We start from the raw sequence: 12,008 nt of genomic DNA on the forward strand, positions 1-12,008 counted from the left end.
GTGTGAGAAAGCTAACTAAAAAATGAGTAATACTTTGTTATGAAAAGTGTGTGTGTGTGTGTGTCCCCCAAAACCTCCTTTTGATTGCCAGTGTGAGCTTTTTTGATGTCACAGCTTTGCAGCAGCTCTTAACAGTGACCATCCTGAAGAACAGTAGCTCCCTTCGTCTGCCATACTCAGATGACAAAGATAAAAGATTAGGAAAGAGGGGGGAGTTTAAAAGAGGCTTGTGGCTAGGGCAAGGAGAGTGTGAATGAAGGATGAGGGGCTGAAAATATAATGAAACTTCCACTGTGCCACCTTATTTCAGAAGAAATTTATGTCGCCCGTAGGTCTCTTTAAATGTACTTATGAATGTAAAAAGGAAGTGGTAGCTATTGACTAGTTCACAACATTTCAGTAGAGATGAACTGGTAAATGTATAAATAGCTGTTGCAAGGGTGAGGAGAGCATGTGGAGGACAGCAAAAAGGGAAAGTGACTATCTGAATAGATGAAGCATTTACATTTTCTAAATTTAAACAATCTACTCCATGTTCCTTTTTAATCATTTATTAGGAACTAATTATTGCAATAGAAATACATATTTTAAATGATTTTTTTAAATGTTAAGAGCAGTGACCCCCTGCAAGGGCTGCAGTAGGAGAGCATTAGTTGCCATAGCGCTCGCTTTTAAAATACATCCTGAAATTCTGTGTCCTAATAGTTTACAGATGTAAATTCCATAGTCTTGCTCAAACTGTGCTTACAGCTCTTGCGAACGTTTGGGGGGTTGTGTTTTGACGTCTCTACCTCTTCTTCCTCACAGTCACTCTTGCCTCTTATTTTAATACTTAAAAAAAAAAATCACGTCCCTTCTTTCCATCACTGCTCAAAGGGGGGGGGGGGGCAGCCTGCACCGGCGAGTGCTTTCCCCCGCCCACTCGGCCCCGCCTCCCGCTCAGCCTCGCCGCTGCGTGTCTGGCTCATTCATCGGGAGCCAGCGACGGAGCCTGGCGATCCCAGCACTGTCGCGCTCTCCTATGGAGCTGCAGTCGGGACCGATCCGTCCACGGGGGATGCTCGGCCCTGCCCGGGGTGCGATCTGCCCTGAGCCGCTGTGAGGAGCAGAGGGGGTCACCAGGTACCACCATGTCCCTGCCGCCCATCCTGCCTCCCCCCGCCCCGGCCGCCACCCCCGCCGCCCCCCGAGCGCAGCCCAGGAAGCCGGCGGCCCCCAGGAAGGCAGCGCCGCCGCCGCCGCCCGCAGAGGAGAAGCCGCCGAGGAAGCCGCGCGGGGCGCCCCCGGAGCGAGCCGGTCCCTTCCCCAGCTCCTGGCCCTGCGCCTCCCTGCAGAGGCAGCAGCCGCGGCGGCCGGCCCCGGCCCCGCCACAGCCCCGCGGCCGCTCCTGCGAGAGCCTGTGCGCGGCGGCGGGGCCGGAGGCGGGGGCTGGAGAGGCCGCTCTGCGCTTCTCGATCAGCCTCCCCCCCGAGGCGGCCCTGGTGCTGCAGCGCCGCAGCCTGGAGAAGCAGCGGGGGCGGCCGAGCCCCTCCGCCGGCACCGAGCGCCTCCTGCCGGGCTACCGGAGCAAGGCGGCCCCGGCGGCGGGGGGCTCGGCGCGGAGGGGGGGGCGGGCCGGGCCGGGGTCCAGCCCCGGGGACCTGCGCGCCCTGCTGAAGATCTCGCTGCTGAACGAGCGGCACCGCTACGACGACGTGGAGTACGAGGAGGAGGCGGCGCCGGGGGCCGTGGCGGACGAGGGGCTGGTGCGCAAATGCACCGAGTGGCTGCGCGGGGTGGAGAGCGCGGCCAGCCGGGACCGGGCCGACAAGCTGGAGACTCTGCCCCACCTGGGGGCCCTCTGAGCTTGGCTGGCACCTGCCCGCCCAGCCGCCCGCACCCAGGGAGCGCTCAGCCCCCGCCCCTCCTCGCAGCAATAGCCGGGGGGGCTCCCCATGTGATGTGCCCCGCAGCGGGGGGGGGTCTTCCTCTCTCCCCATTAACCCCCCCGGGAAGCTGGACAGCGCCGTATCCTGCTCCAAAGCCACCTCCCGTGCTCGTCTCCCCAGACTCAGCCACAGAGAGCGGAGTTTTGGTGCCGGGTTTAACCGCCCGCCCTGCTGCTATCCCCGCCTGAGGAAATTGACTTGTGCTTTGACCCCGTGGGGGCTGGCGGCTGTTCCAGGCGCTACATAAACGGGGAAAAAATGTATTTATAGCTGCTGTGTACTGTGTATTTTCATTCACATCTTGTGGGGAGAGAAAAAAAGGGGGGCTGACTAATCAGTGTTGTATAGATGCTTCTCCTGATTGGCTGGGCTGCTGGATGCTTTTTAATCTGAAATCAGGAGACAGAGTTTCTAGCGGATGATGGACAGGACGGGGAGGTGTTTGAATGTGATCAAATATGATATGGGCAGAAACAGAGACAAACGTTCTCAGCAAGTTAATTTACTCTAATGCAACAGGTGCTTCATCTGCTATATTCACTTCCCTGTTTTTTTGTAGCAAAAGCTGTCTCCTGACATTTGCAAGAATTGTTTATGATCTCTGGGTTAGGGTAGGGAGAGGAAGATGGGTGAAACTTGTTAAAACTATAGAGCCTTTATCAGAAACTATCACAAAAGTGTCTTTGTGTTAAACAACAAAGGGCAGTCAAGCAAAAAGGAAAACAAAACCGCTGCGCAATACAGGCCCTCAAGACAAAGTGTTCAGTTACTGAAGGATAAATGTATTGATTTCCTTTTGAAAATAAACTACTTTGTAAATAGAGGTAGGGTACATTGATTTTGTCTGTTTGTACATGAACATTTTTATTTATTTGAATAAACGATTAAAGCCTTTTGTGTTGCAACAGCAGCACCTTTGTAACTGAATGGGGCTGTTTCTTAATCTATTGCAGTCATCTGATTGTATTTAGTTGTGGGATTGAGAAAGATAAGCAGTGATTACACAAAGATAAATGTGGGCTGATAATATGCAGAGAATGTGCAGCTTATTTAGGATCATTTTAATTTCCTTTCTAGACTAAAATGTCCAGAAGATTTAAAAGCTAAGGAATTGGAACCAAAACCCTTACAGGTAGGGCCTACCAAATTCACACCTATGTAAAACGCGTCACGGACCATGAAATCTGGTCTTTTGTGTGTTTTTATCCTATACTATACAGATTTCACGGGAGAGACCAGCATTTCTCAAATTGGCGGTCTGGACCCAAAAGGGAGTTGGAGTGGGGTCTCAAGATTATTTTGGGGGGGGGTCACAGTGTTGCCACCCATATTTCTGTGCTGCCTTCAGAGCTGGTCAACCGGAGAGCGGTAGCTGTTGGCTGGGAGCCCAGCTCTGAATGCAGAGCTGCCGCCAGCAGCAGCACAGAAGTAAGGGTGGTGCGGTATGGTATTGGCACCCTTACTTCTGTGCTGCTGCTGGCAGGGTGCTGCCTTCAGAGCTGAGATCCCGGCCAGCAGCCGCCGCTCTCCAGCTGCCCAGCTCTGAAGGCAGCACCGCCACCCGCACCAGCACAGACGTAAGGGTAGCAGTACAACCACCTCCCCTACAATAACCCTGTGACCCCCCCAACTCCTTTTTGGGTCAGGACCCCTACAATTACACTGTGATGTTTCAGATTTAAATACCTGAAATCATGACATTTACTATTTTAAAAAATCCTATGATGGTGAAATTGACCAAAATGGACCATGAATTTGATACGGATTCAATGAGATGGATAGCTGGCCATGGTTTAGGGAGTGTGCAGAACAGAACAGGTTAAGATGAGCCCTTCAACTGGTTTGCAATCAACATGCAGAGCTGTAGCTCTACATATGTGTTATATATAATATGGAGCACTTACTTGGGGGCACAGTTTGAAAAAAGTGGCATTGTGCATGAACAGTGTATGAATGTGCTAACACTTATAATCACATTGTCTAAATTAAACTCTTTCCGACATGTTTAAGGGCACTTGTCTTGATTGAAAAATATGAGATTTTAAAGTTGCTACATGCTAAACATATTTTAGTGGAGGTGGGAACCCTTTCTCTCTGCTCCATGCTATTCAAAAACTTAAAAATGCACAGCAAAATAGTACTTAACCAAAAATTTCCCCCATCACTGAGGCTGGGAACAAATGTAAAAAATGTCAGTTGAAAGGACAGTGCGACAGTAGGCATAAGCAGACTAAGCAATTGTTTAGGGCCCTGAGCCGCTAAAGGGGGCCCCCTATTTGCTTTTTTAGTGTTGGGGGGGCACCCAAAATATTCTTGTTTAGGGTCCCCGATGGGCTAGCAACGCCTCTGAAGGGGTAAGTCTTTAAATAAAGTTAAGGGTGTGAAAACAGGCTGATAACTAAAGGGTCTCCTCAGCTACTTGTTGCCACCGCAATACTATAATTCACTAACTTAGAAAATTCATAAGTAAATACTTAAGCTACTGTGGCAAACCTTTCATAAGAAATAAATTTGTTTAAACGTGTATGAACATGTTCACTTGAATTTATCGAGTATGCTGCAAAGTACTACTTAGTGTTAGAAGTTGAAAACTTAATGTTGCTTTGATGTAAAATGTTTCATGGTACTTTAGGAAAGATTCACTTTTTATGCAAATTGGTTTTAGCTTTTTATGCAGTGGATTACTCTGACATTAAAGCGGTAGAGCAGAAAAAAATTGTCTATGTTGGCAATGCGATGAACTCCCAGGAGATTTTATTTTTACAGATAAATTGCTCAGAGTGATGGTGTATTTTAGCTTCATTTTAAATGATATTTCATTATTGAAATAGCTCTTTGATTTTGTTCCAGAAAGTTGGGCCTTTTCATACTCTCCTAATATAAGCCACAAAACCTACGTGTCTGGATTTCTACTAATTAAATACCAGAGTGCTGGTGGCCATTGTAAAAATAATTCACTAATCTATCGCAAATGTGAAATAGTTGTGCTCAGAAGCCCAGAGAAAAATGTGGTGCATGAGAAAATAAGTCAAATAATTTAATGTTGTTAAAAATCAATTTAGAGGCTGCTTTATAATATTGTGTATGAAATGTAACTGTCACTTAAAATTTCCTTGACATCTTTTAAACAATGCATTGCACATGCCTCTGCTATAGCTGTTTGATTTAATTTTCAGTACAGCAAGAATATTAGCACCTTGAATCCATTCAGCCCTAGCAAATAGAAATTGACTACACAAATCTGATTTCTACTGGATCAGTCTCAGATATTCCTTTTATGGTCACAGTGAAAAAAGATACATCAACAGTTGAAGTTGCAGTTGGATTTTCTTTTCTTTTTGGCATCATTAATTGTAAGGTACCACATTAGTCTGTTTTGGAAATTACTACTTATGGCTAAAGACAACTGCAATGTACTTTTATATACAAATATATTTAATCACTACATCTAGTTGCAAAGAACAGTCAATCACTCTTAAAGTATCAAGAATAAAAAAAAGTTGTATATTTGGAACTTGCTAAGTTCAGTGTGAAGTGAGAATTCAACTCATATGAATGCCTGACAGCAGCATAAACTCTTGGTAGCATGATTTTATTCCATATGACATCAAGTGAAATGAATTTAAAGGGAATATTACATCATGAGAAAATATGGAACACCTGAAGGCTAGTACTTGCTGTTGGAGGTAGGTGGGGAAGAAAAATTCCAAAGACTCAAAGCATCAATGAATTTATTATCCCTAATTGCTAATCTGATTGAAAATATCCAGTTTGAAGATTGTCAATAGCATTTTTCTGAAGAATTAATTTGTGCAAAGGTATCCAGCTTTTACTGCATTTTGGGCTGGTGCACCACTGTGCCTTTGAATTAGAGATGGGCCTGAACCACTGGCTTAAGATTTGGGTCCAGATATTAAGGATTACCAGTTTCTCAGATGTTTAAACCCATGAATTTGGTTTGTGTGCCTCTCAATTTTAGGGGCACAGTAAGCAGAAACCAGCTTTTCTTGAAATGAATATTAAGTGTTATTGACTGGAGGGATAACAAACATTGAGGTTCATCTAAATGTGTCCATAAACCTCTACCTTATAGCCAATGGTTTCAGAAATGTAACGTTTTCCTTTATACAGTAGTATTCTAAAGGTGAGATGGATGCAGTGGTTCAGCAACTGTTATTCACTATGAGCCAGATAGGAAGTACAAATATTCATATGCTACAATCATCTTGTTGGCTCTTCAAAGTAGTACAGTAGCTTTCCCTGAACTCTGCTGAAGCCACTGCTAATACATATGTTTGCGTATGCCATCTAATTGGCTAATATAGCTCCAGACCTCAGTACTCATTTGTGAGGTAAACTCTAGAAAATGACATCACGAGAATGTTTTCATTTGTTCAACTTTTCCATTGAACATACCAATAGCATTTCTAGTGGTCTGGATGCTGAGCCTCCCTGTCTTGCTTTGGGTCAGTTACATTATGTGTTTTCCATCTGTAAAAAGGAGAACTTCTCTCAGGGATGTTGTGAGTATTCATTAATGTTTGCAGTGCTTTGAAGAAGAAAAATGTTAAGTATTTTATTTCCTGTTAATACAGTGTGATACTATTTCCTTGTTGTGCATCACTGATCCACCACTGGACCTGTTAAAAGTTAACAAGCTCTTTAAACCTGTTTAAATTGTTGGTGCAGGCAGGATGTGCCTAAAATGACACTGCACTCCATCTACATCTTTTGCAAACCACTTTCCTATGTAAAGATTTCCCTTTCACAACCAAATCCATCAATTTGTGAATATTTTTCTGTTTTTTGTGAGTTGACTTGATTTTGTTTGAAAAGGTGCCACATGTGATTGAGAAAGATGGACTCCTTATTAAGACATTGGAGATGATTTTATCCTTCAAGAAGTGTGCATATCATGAACCTCTAGATATTTTTTCACAGATAAAATGTCCTTAATTAATCGCGCTGTTAAACAACAATAGAATACAATTTATTTTAAATATTTTTAGATGTTTACATTTTCAAATATATTAATTTCAATTACAACACAGAATACAAAGTGTATAGTGCTCACTTTATTTTTTATTACAAATATTTGCACTGTAAAGAACAGTATTTTTCAATTCACCTAATACAAGTACTGTAGCGCAATCTCTTTATCATGAAAGTTGAACTTATAAATGTAGAATTATGTACAAAAAACCTGCATTCAAAAATAAAACAATGTAAAACTTTAGAGCCTACAACTCCACTCAGTCCTACTTCTTGGTCAGCCAATCACTCAGACAAACAAGGTTGGTTACAATTTGCAGGAGATAATGCTGCGTGCTTCTTGTTTACAATGTCACCTGAAAGTGAGAACAGGCGTTCGCACGGCACTATTATAGCTGGTGTTGCAAGATATTTACATGCCAGATGTGATAAAGATTCATATGTCCCTTCATGCTTCAACCACTATTTCATAGGACATGCTTTCATGCTCATGATGGGTTCTGATTGATAACGATCCAAAGCAGTGTGAACTGACACATATTCATTTTCATCATCTGAGTCAGATGCCACCAGCAGAAGGTTGACTTTCTTTTTTGGTGGTTTGGGTTCTGTAGTTTCCCCATTAGAGTGTTGCTCTTTTAAGACTTCTAAAAGCATGATCCACACCTCATCCCTCTCAGATTTTGGATGACACTTCAGATTCTTAAACCTTGGCTCAAGTGCTGTAGCTATTTTTAGAAATCTCAAATCGGTACCTTCTTTGCGTTTTGTCAAATCTGCTGAGTGTTCTTAAAATGAACATGTGTTGGGTCATCATTCGAGACTGCCATAACATGAAATATATGCAGAATGCAGGTAAAATAGAACAGGAGACATAAAATTTTCTCCCCAAGCAGTACAGTCACAAATTTAATTGAAGCATTTTTTTAATGAGCATCATCAGCATGGAAGCATGTCCTCTGGAATAGTGGCCGAAGCATGAAGGGGCATATGAAGGTTGAGTTACAAAAGTGCCAGGTGAACGCCTGTTCTCACTTTCAGGTGACATTGTAAATAAGAAGCAGACAGCAGTATCTCCCATCAACGTAAACAAACTTGTTTGTCTTAGCGATTGGCAGAATAAGAAGTAGGACTGAGTGGCCTTGTACGCTCTAATGTTTTACACTGTTTTGTTTTTGAGTGCCGTTATTAAACAAAAAAAATCTGCATTTGTAAGTTACACTTTCGCAATAAAGAGATTGCACTTCAGTACTTGTGACTGAAAAATGCTATTTCTTTTGTTTATCATTTTTACAGTACATATATTTGTAATAAAAAATAATATAAAGTGAGCACTGTGCACTTTGTATTCTGTGCTGTAATTGAAATCAATATTGAAAATGTAGAAAAACATCCAAACATATTTAGTAAATTTCAATTGGTATTCTATTGTTATAAGTGCCATTAATTGCGATTAATTTTTTTGAGTTAATGGTGTGAGTTAACTGCGATTAATTGACAGCCCTCTCTACCTTTCCTTTTAATCCAGTGTATCCCAGCTCATTAACCAATAATCTAGACTGCAGTAAAACATCATAAAATTTTACATATTTATTTAATCTATGACTAGGATAATATGTTTTATGCTTATTTACAGGCCACAACAGGGTTCATAAAGGAGCAGTTGTAACAGTTTGGGCTGACATTTACCCTAATTGTAAGCTCAGTTGTAACAAGTAGGTAAAAGTTTATAAAATAATACAATAATCTATAGTAACCAATGTTAATGAAAAATAGGTCAACTTGTGTTTTATAATGATTGTTACAAACAGGTGCAAAAAACAGACACACTCTATTTGTCCAAACAAATAAAAAGTCCACGTTAATATAATTCCAGGACTATATATAATACTAAAAAACAGAATATACAAAACCCAAAATTAATAAATTAGTGTGTCAAATTTAAGCCTAATTAGTAAACAAAATAATGAGAGGATGGGCTATTCCACCATCACTCCCTTTGTGGCTCCTTAAAGAAAGACTTAGAGGAAAAAATAGGGAAAAACAGATGAAGAATACTGAAGTGAGCTTCACCATCATGGCTGCTTTCCTGACCGTTTCCTGGGACCCCAGACCTTTGTCACCCTGATCCTGAGAGGTGTCCTTACCAGACCAGCCAAAGAGAGGGAGCCCGCTAACATCCCCTCTACTTGCTCCAGCTAAATTTCAAACACCACCTGGAATAAAATAAAACCAGACTTTAACAGCAGCAACAGCTCCAGCTCATCTCAACTAACTTCTCTTTTCCGCAAAAGGACAGGTATTACCATCTTGAATACCATCTAAGACAGTGGTTCTTAACCAGGGGGTTGTGGCCCCAAGCTGGTTTTAGGGAGCTGTGGAGCCCTGTGACTGAAGTGCAGGGCCCTGAGCCCCAGTGCCCCCCCAGAGCTCAAGCCCCAGTGCCCCCCACTGCAGCTGAAGCCAGGAGTGGAGCCAATGGGCTAAAGCTGTGAGCCCCGGTGCTCCCCACCAATACAGAAACTGGGAGTTGAGCCGCAGGGCTGAATCCCCAAGCCCCGGCACTGCTCCCGAGTCTAAAGCCCTGAGCTCTCCCTGCCCCCCGGCTCAAGCCCTGAGTGCCCTCCCCTGCACCCGGTGGCTGAAGCCAAGATCCCTAGCCCCTGCCCCCCTGGAATTCAAGTATATTGGGGGGCCTCAGAAAAAGCTTGAGAAGCCCTGATCTAAGAGACTGCCAAACAAGGGGCATTTTCCTTCTAAAACGCTCTCCAGCTAAAGGGAAAGGCAATAACCGATGTTATTAAAATGAAAGCCTTACTTAATACTTCACATTTCAAATGCTTTAACTGTTTTTCCTTCTTTTCTGTGTCTTTAATAAAAGATTTTAAAAGATATTTAATAGTGTGTTTGCCATAGTACTAAGCAGCCTTACATCCATGGATACCAAACCCCTGACCTTGTTTAACAATGTTTAACGTAGATGGTAACTGAGTTATGTGAATTGCTTTAGCCCATGTATTTCATGTAATCTATACAACACTGATACCCTGTTGGTGGAAGCAGTGGAATACTCCAGACTTGTTATGTTGAAATCTCCCAGGATGGAAAGGCCACACAGATATATAAGCCCCCAAACTAATCTTACTTGCCTCCCTAGGAGTTTCACAGGTCACCTCTGGTCTAACCCACTCATCTGGTCACACCCTGAACCTGATATTTGGCTTAGACTAGAGGACATCACAACCCAGCCACTGTCTTGGACAGGCCATCACCAAATTAAGGCAGTGGGCAGAGCTCTGTGAGGCTACAAAACCCACAACCCTTATTTAACCACAAAGACTTATGCCATACTCTATCAAAGAAACTGAGGAACCACCTGATCAGCATCCTATACAGCAAACAGGAAAACATCAAAAAAGAGCTCTCCAACCTGGAGACTCTCATCTATAACCAAACTTCCATACAAAGGGACTTCAATAAAATAAGACAGGAGATCTACATTACTCACTTCACCTCTCTACAAAGGAAAAAGGACTGTAAGCTGTCTAAACTCCTACCTGCCACATGGGGCCACAACCGTGGTACCCCTAACCCACCCAGCAATATTGTCAATCTATCCAACCACACACTCAGCCCAGAAGAACAGTCTGTCCTATATTGGGGACTCTCTTTCTGCCCTGCCACCCCCACCAACACTGAACAGCGCACTGATACACAGTTACCCTCCCACCAACAGCACAAGAAGAAGAACTCCACATGGACTCCTCCTGAGGGTCGAAATGACAGTCTGGACCTATACATTGAATGCTTCCGCCGACGTGCACAGGCAGAAATTGTGGAAAAACAACATCGCTTGCCTCACAACCTAAGTCGTGCAGAACGCAATGCCATCCACAGCCTCAGAAACCATCCTGACATTATAATCAAAGAGGCTGATAAAGGAGGTGCTGTTGTCATCTTGAACAGGTCTGACTACCAAAAGGAGGCCTCCAGACAACTCTCCAATACCAAATTTTACAGGCTACTTCCCTCAGATCCCACTGAGGAAAACACTAAGAAACTGCACCATCTACTCAGGACACTCCCTACACTAACACTGGAACAAATCAACATACCCTTAGAGCCCCGACCAGGGTTATTCTATCTACTACCCAAGATCCACAAACCCGGAAACCCTGGACGCCCCATCATCTCAGGCATTGGAACTCTCACTGAAGGACTGTCTGGATATGTAGACTCTCTGCTCAGACCCTATGCTACCAGCACTCCCAGCTATCTCCGTGACACTACTGATTTCCTGAGGAAACTACAGTGCATTGGTGACCTTCCAGAAAACACCATCCTAGCCACCATGGATGTAGAGGCTCTCTACACAAACATCCCACACACTGATGGAATACAAGCTGTCAGGAACAGTATCCCTGATGATGCCACAGCACAACTGGTTGCTGAGCTCTGTGCCTTTATCCTCACACACAACTATTTCAAATTTGATGACAATATATATCTCCAGATCAGTGGCACCACTATGGGCACCCGCATGGCCCCACAATATGCCAATATTTTTATGGCCGACCCGGAACAACGCTTCCTCAGCTCCCGTCCACTCACGCCCCTTCTCTACCTACGCTACATTGATGACATCTTCATCATCTGGACCCATGGGAAGGAGACTCTGGAAAAATTCCATCACGATTTCAACAGCTTCCACCCCTCCATCAACCTCAGCCTGGACCAATCTACACGGGAGGTCCACTTCCTAGACACCACGGTGCAAATAAGTGATGGTCACGTTAACACCACCCTATACCGAAAACCTACCGACCTCTATGCGTACCTTCATGCCTCCAGCTTCCATCCCGGACACACCACAAAATCCATTGTCTACAGCCAAGCACTGAGGTACAACCGTATCTGCTCTAACCCTGCAGACAGAGACCAACACCTAGAAAATCTCCACCAAGCATTCTCAAAACTACAGTACCCGCACGAGGAAATAAGGAAACAGATGAACAGAGCCAGACATGTACCCAGAAGCCTCCTACTGCAAGACAAACCCAAGAAAGAAACCAACAGGACTCCACTGGC

The 12,008-nt window shown here is 44.0% G+C and overlaps 2 protein-coding genes across 2 annotated transcripts in view; both read left to right on the forward strand.

Moving 5' to 3' along the window:
• Window positions 1–920: 920 nt before the first annotated feature.
• Window positions 921–2,751, forward strand: PRR18 (proline rich 18). The gene has a single exon (XM_039531632.1). It carries the CDS (start codon window positions 1,131–1,133, stop codon window positions 1,842–1,844), a length of 714 nt encoding a protein of 237 aa, XP_039387566.1. The 5' UTR covers window positions 921–1,130; the 3' UTR covers window positions 1,845–2,751.
• Window positions 2,752–6,427: 3,676 nt separating this feature from the next.
• Window positions 6,428–12,008, forward strand: part of LOC120400567 — a 118,938-nt gene continuing 113,357 nt past the window's right edge. The window contains exon 1 of the mRNA XM_039529286.1: window positions 6,428–6,451. The gene's annotated coding sequence lies outside the window, so the exon portion shown is untranslated. The remainder of the gene's footprint in view (window positions 6,452–12,008) is intronic.

Source organism: Mauremys reevesii, linkage group 3 (genome assembly GCF_016161935.1).
Source record: "Mauremys reevesii isolate NIE-2019 linkage group 3, ASM1616193v1, whole genome shotgun sequence".
Lineage (NCBI taxonomy): Eukaryota > Metazoa > Chordata > Testudines > Geoemydidae > Mauremys > Mauremys reevesii.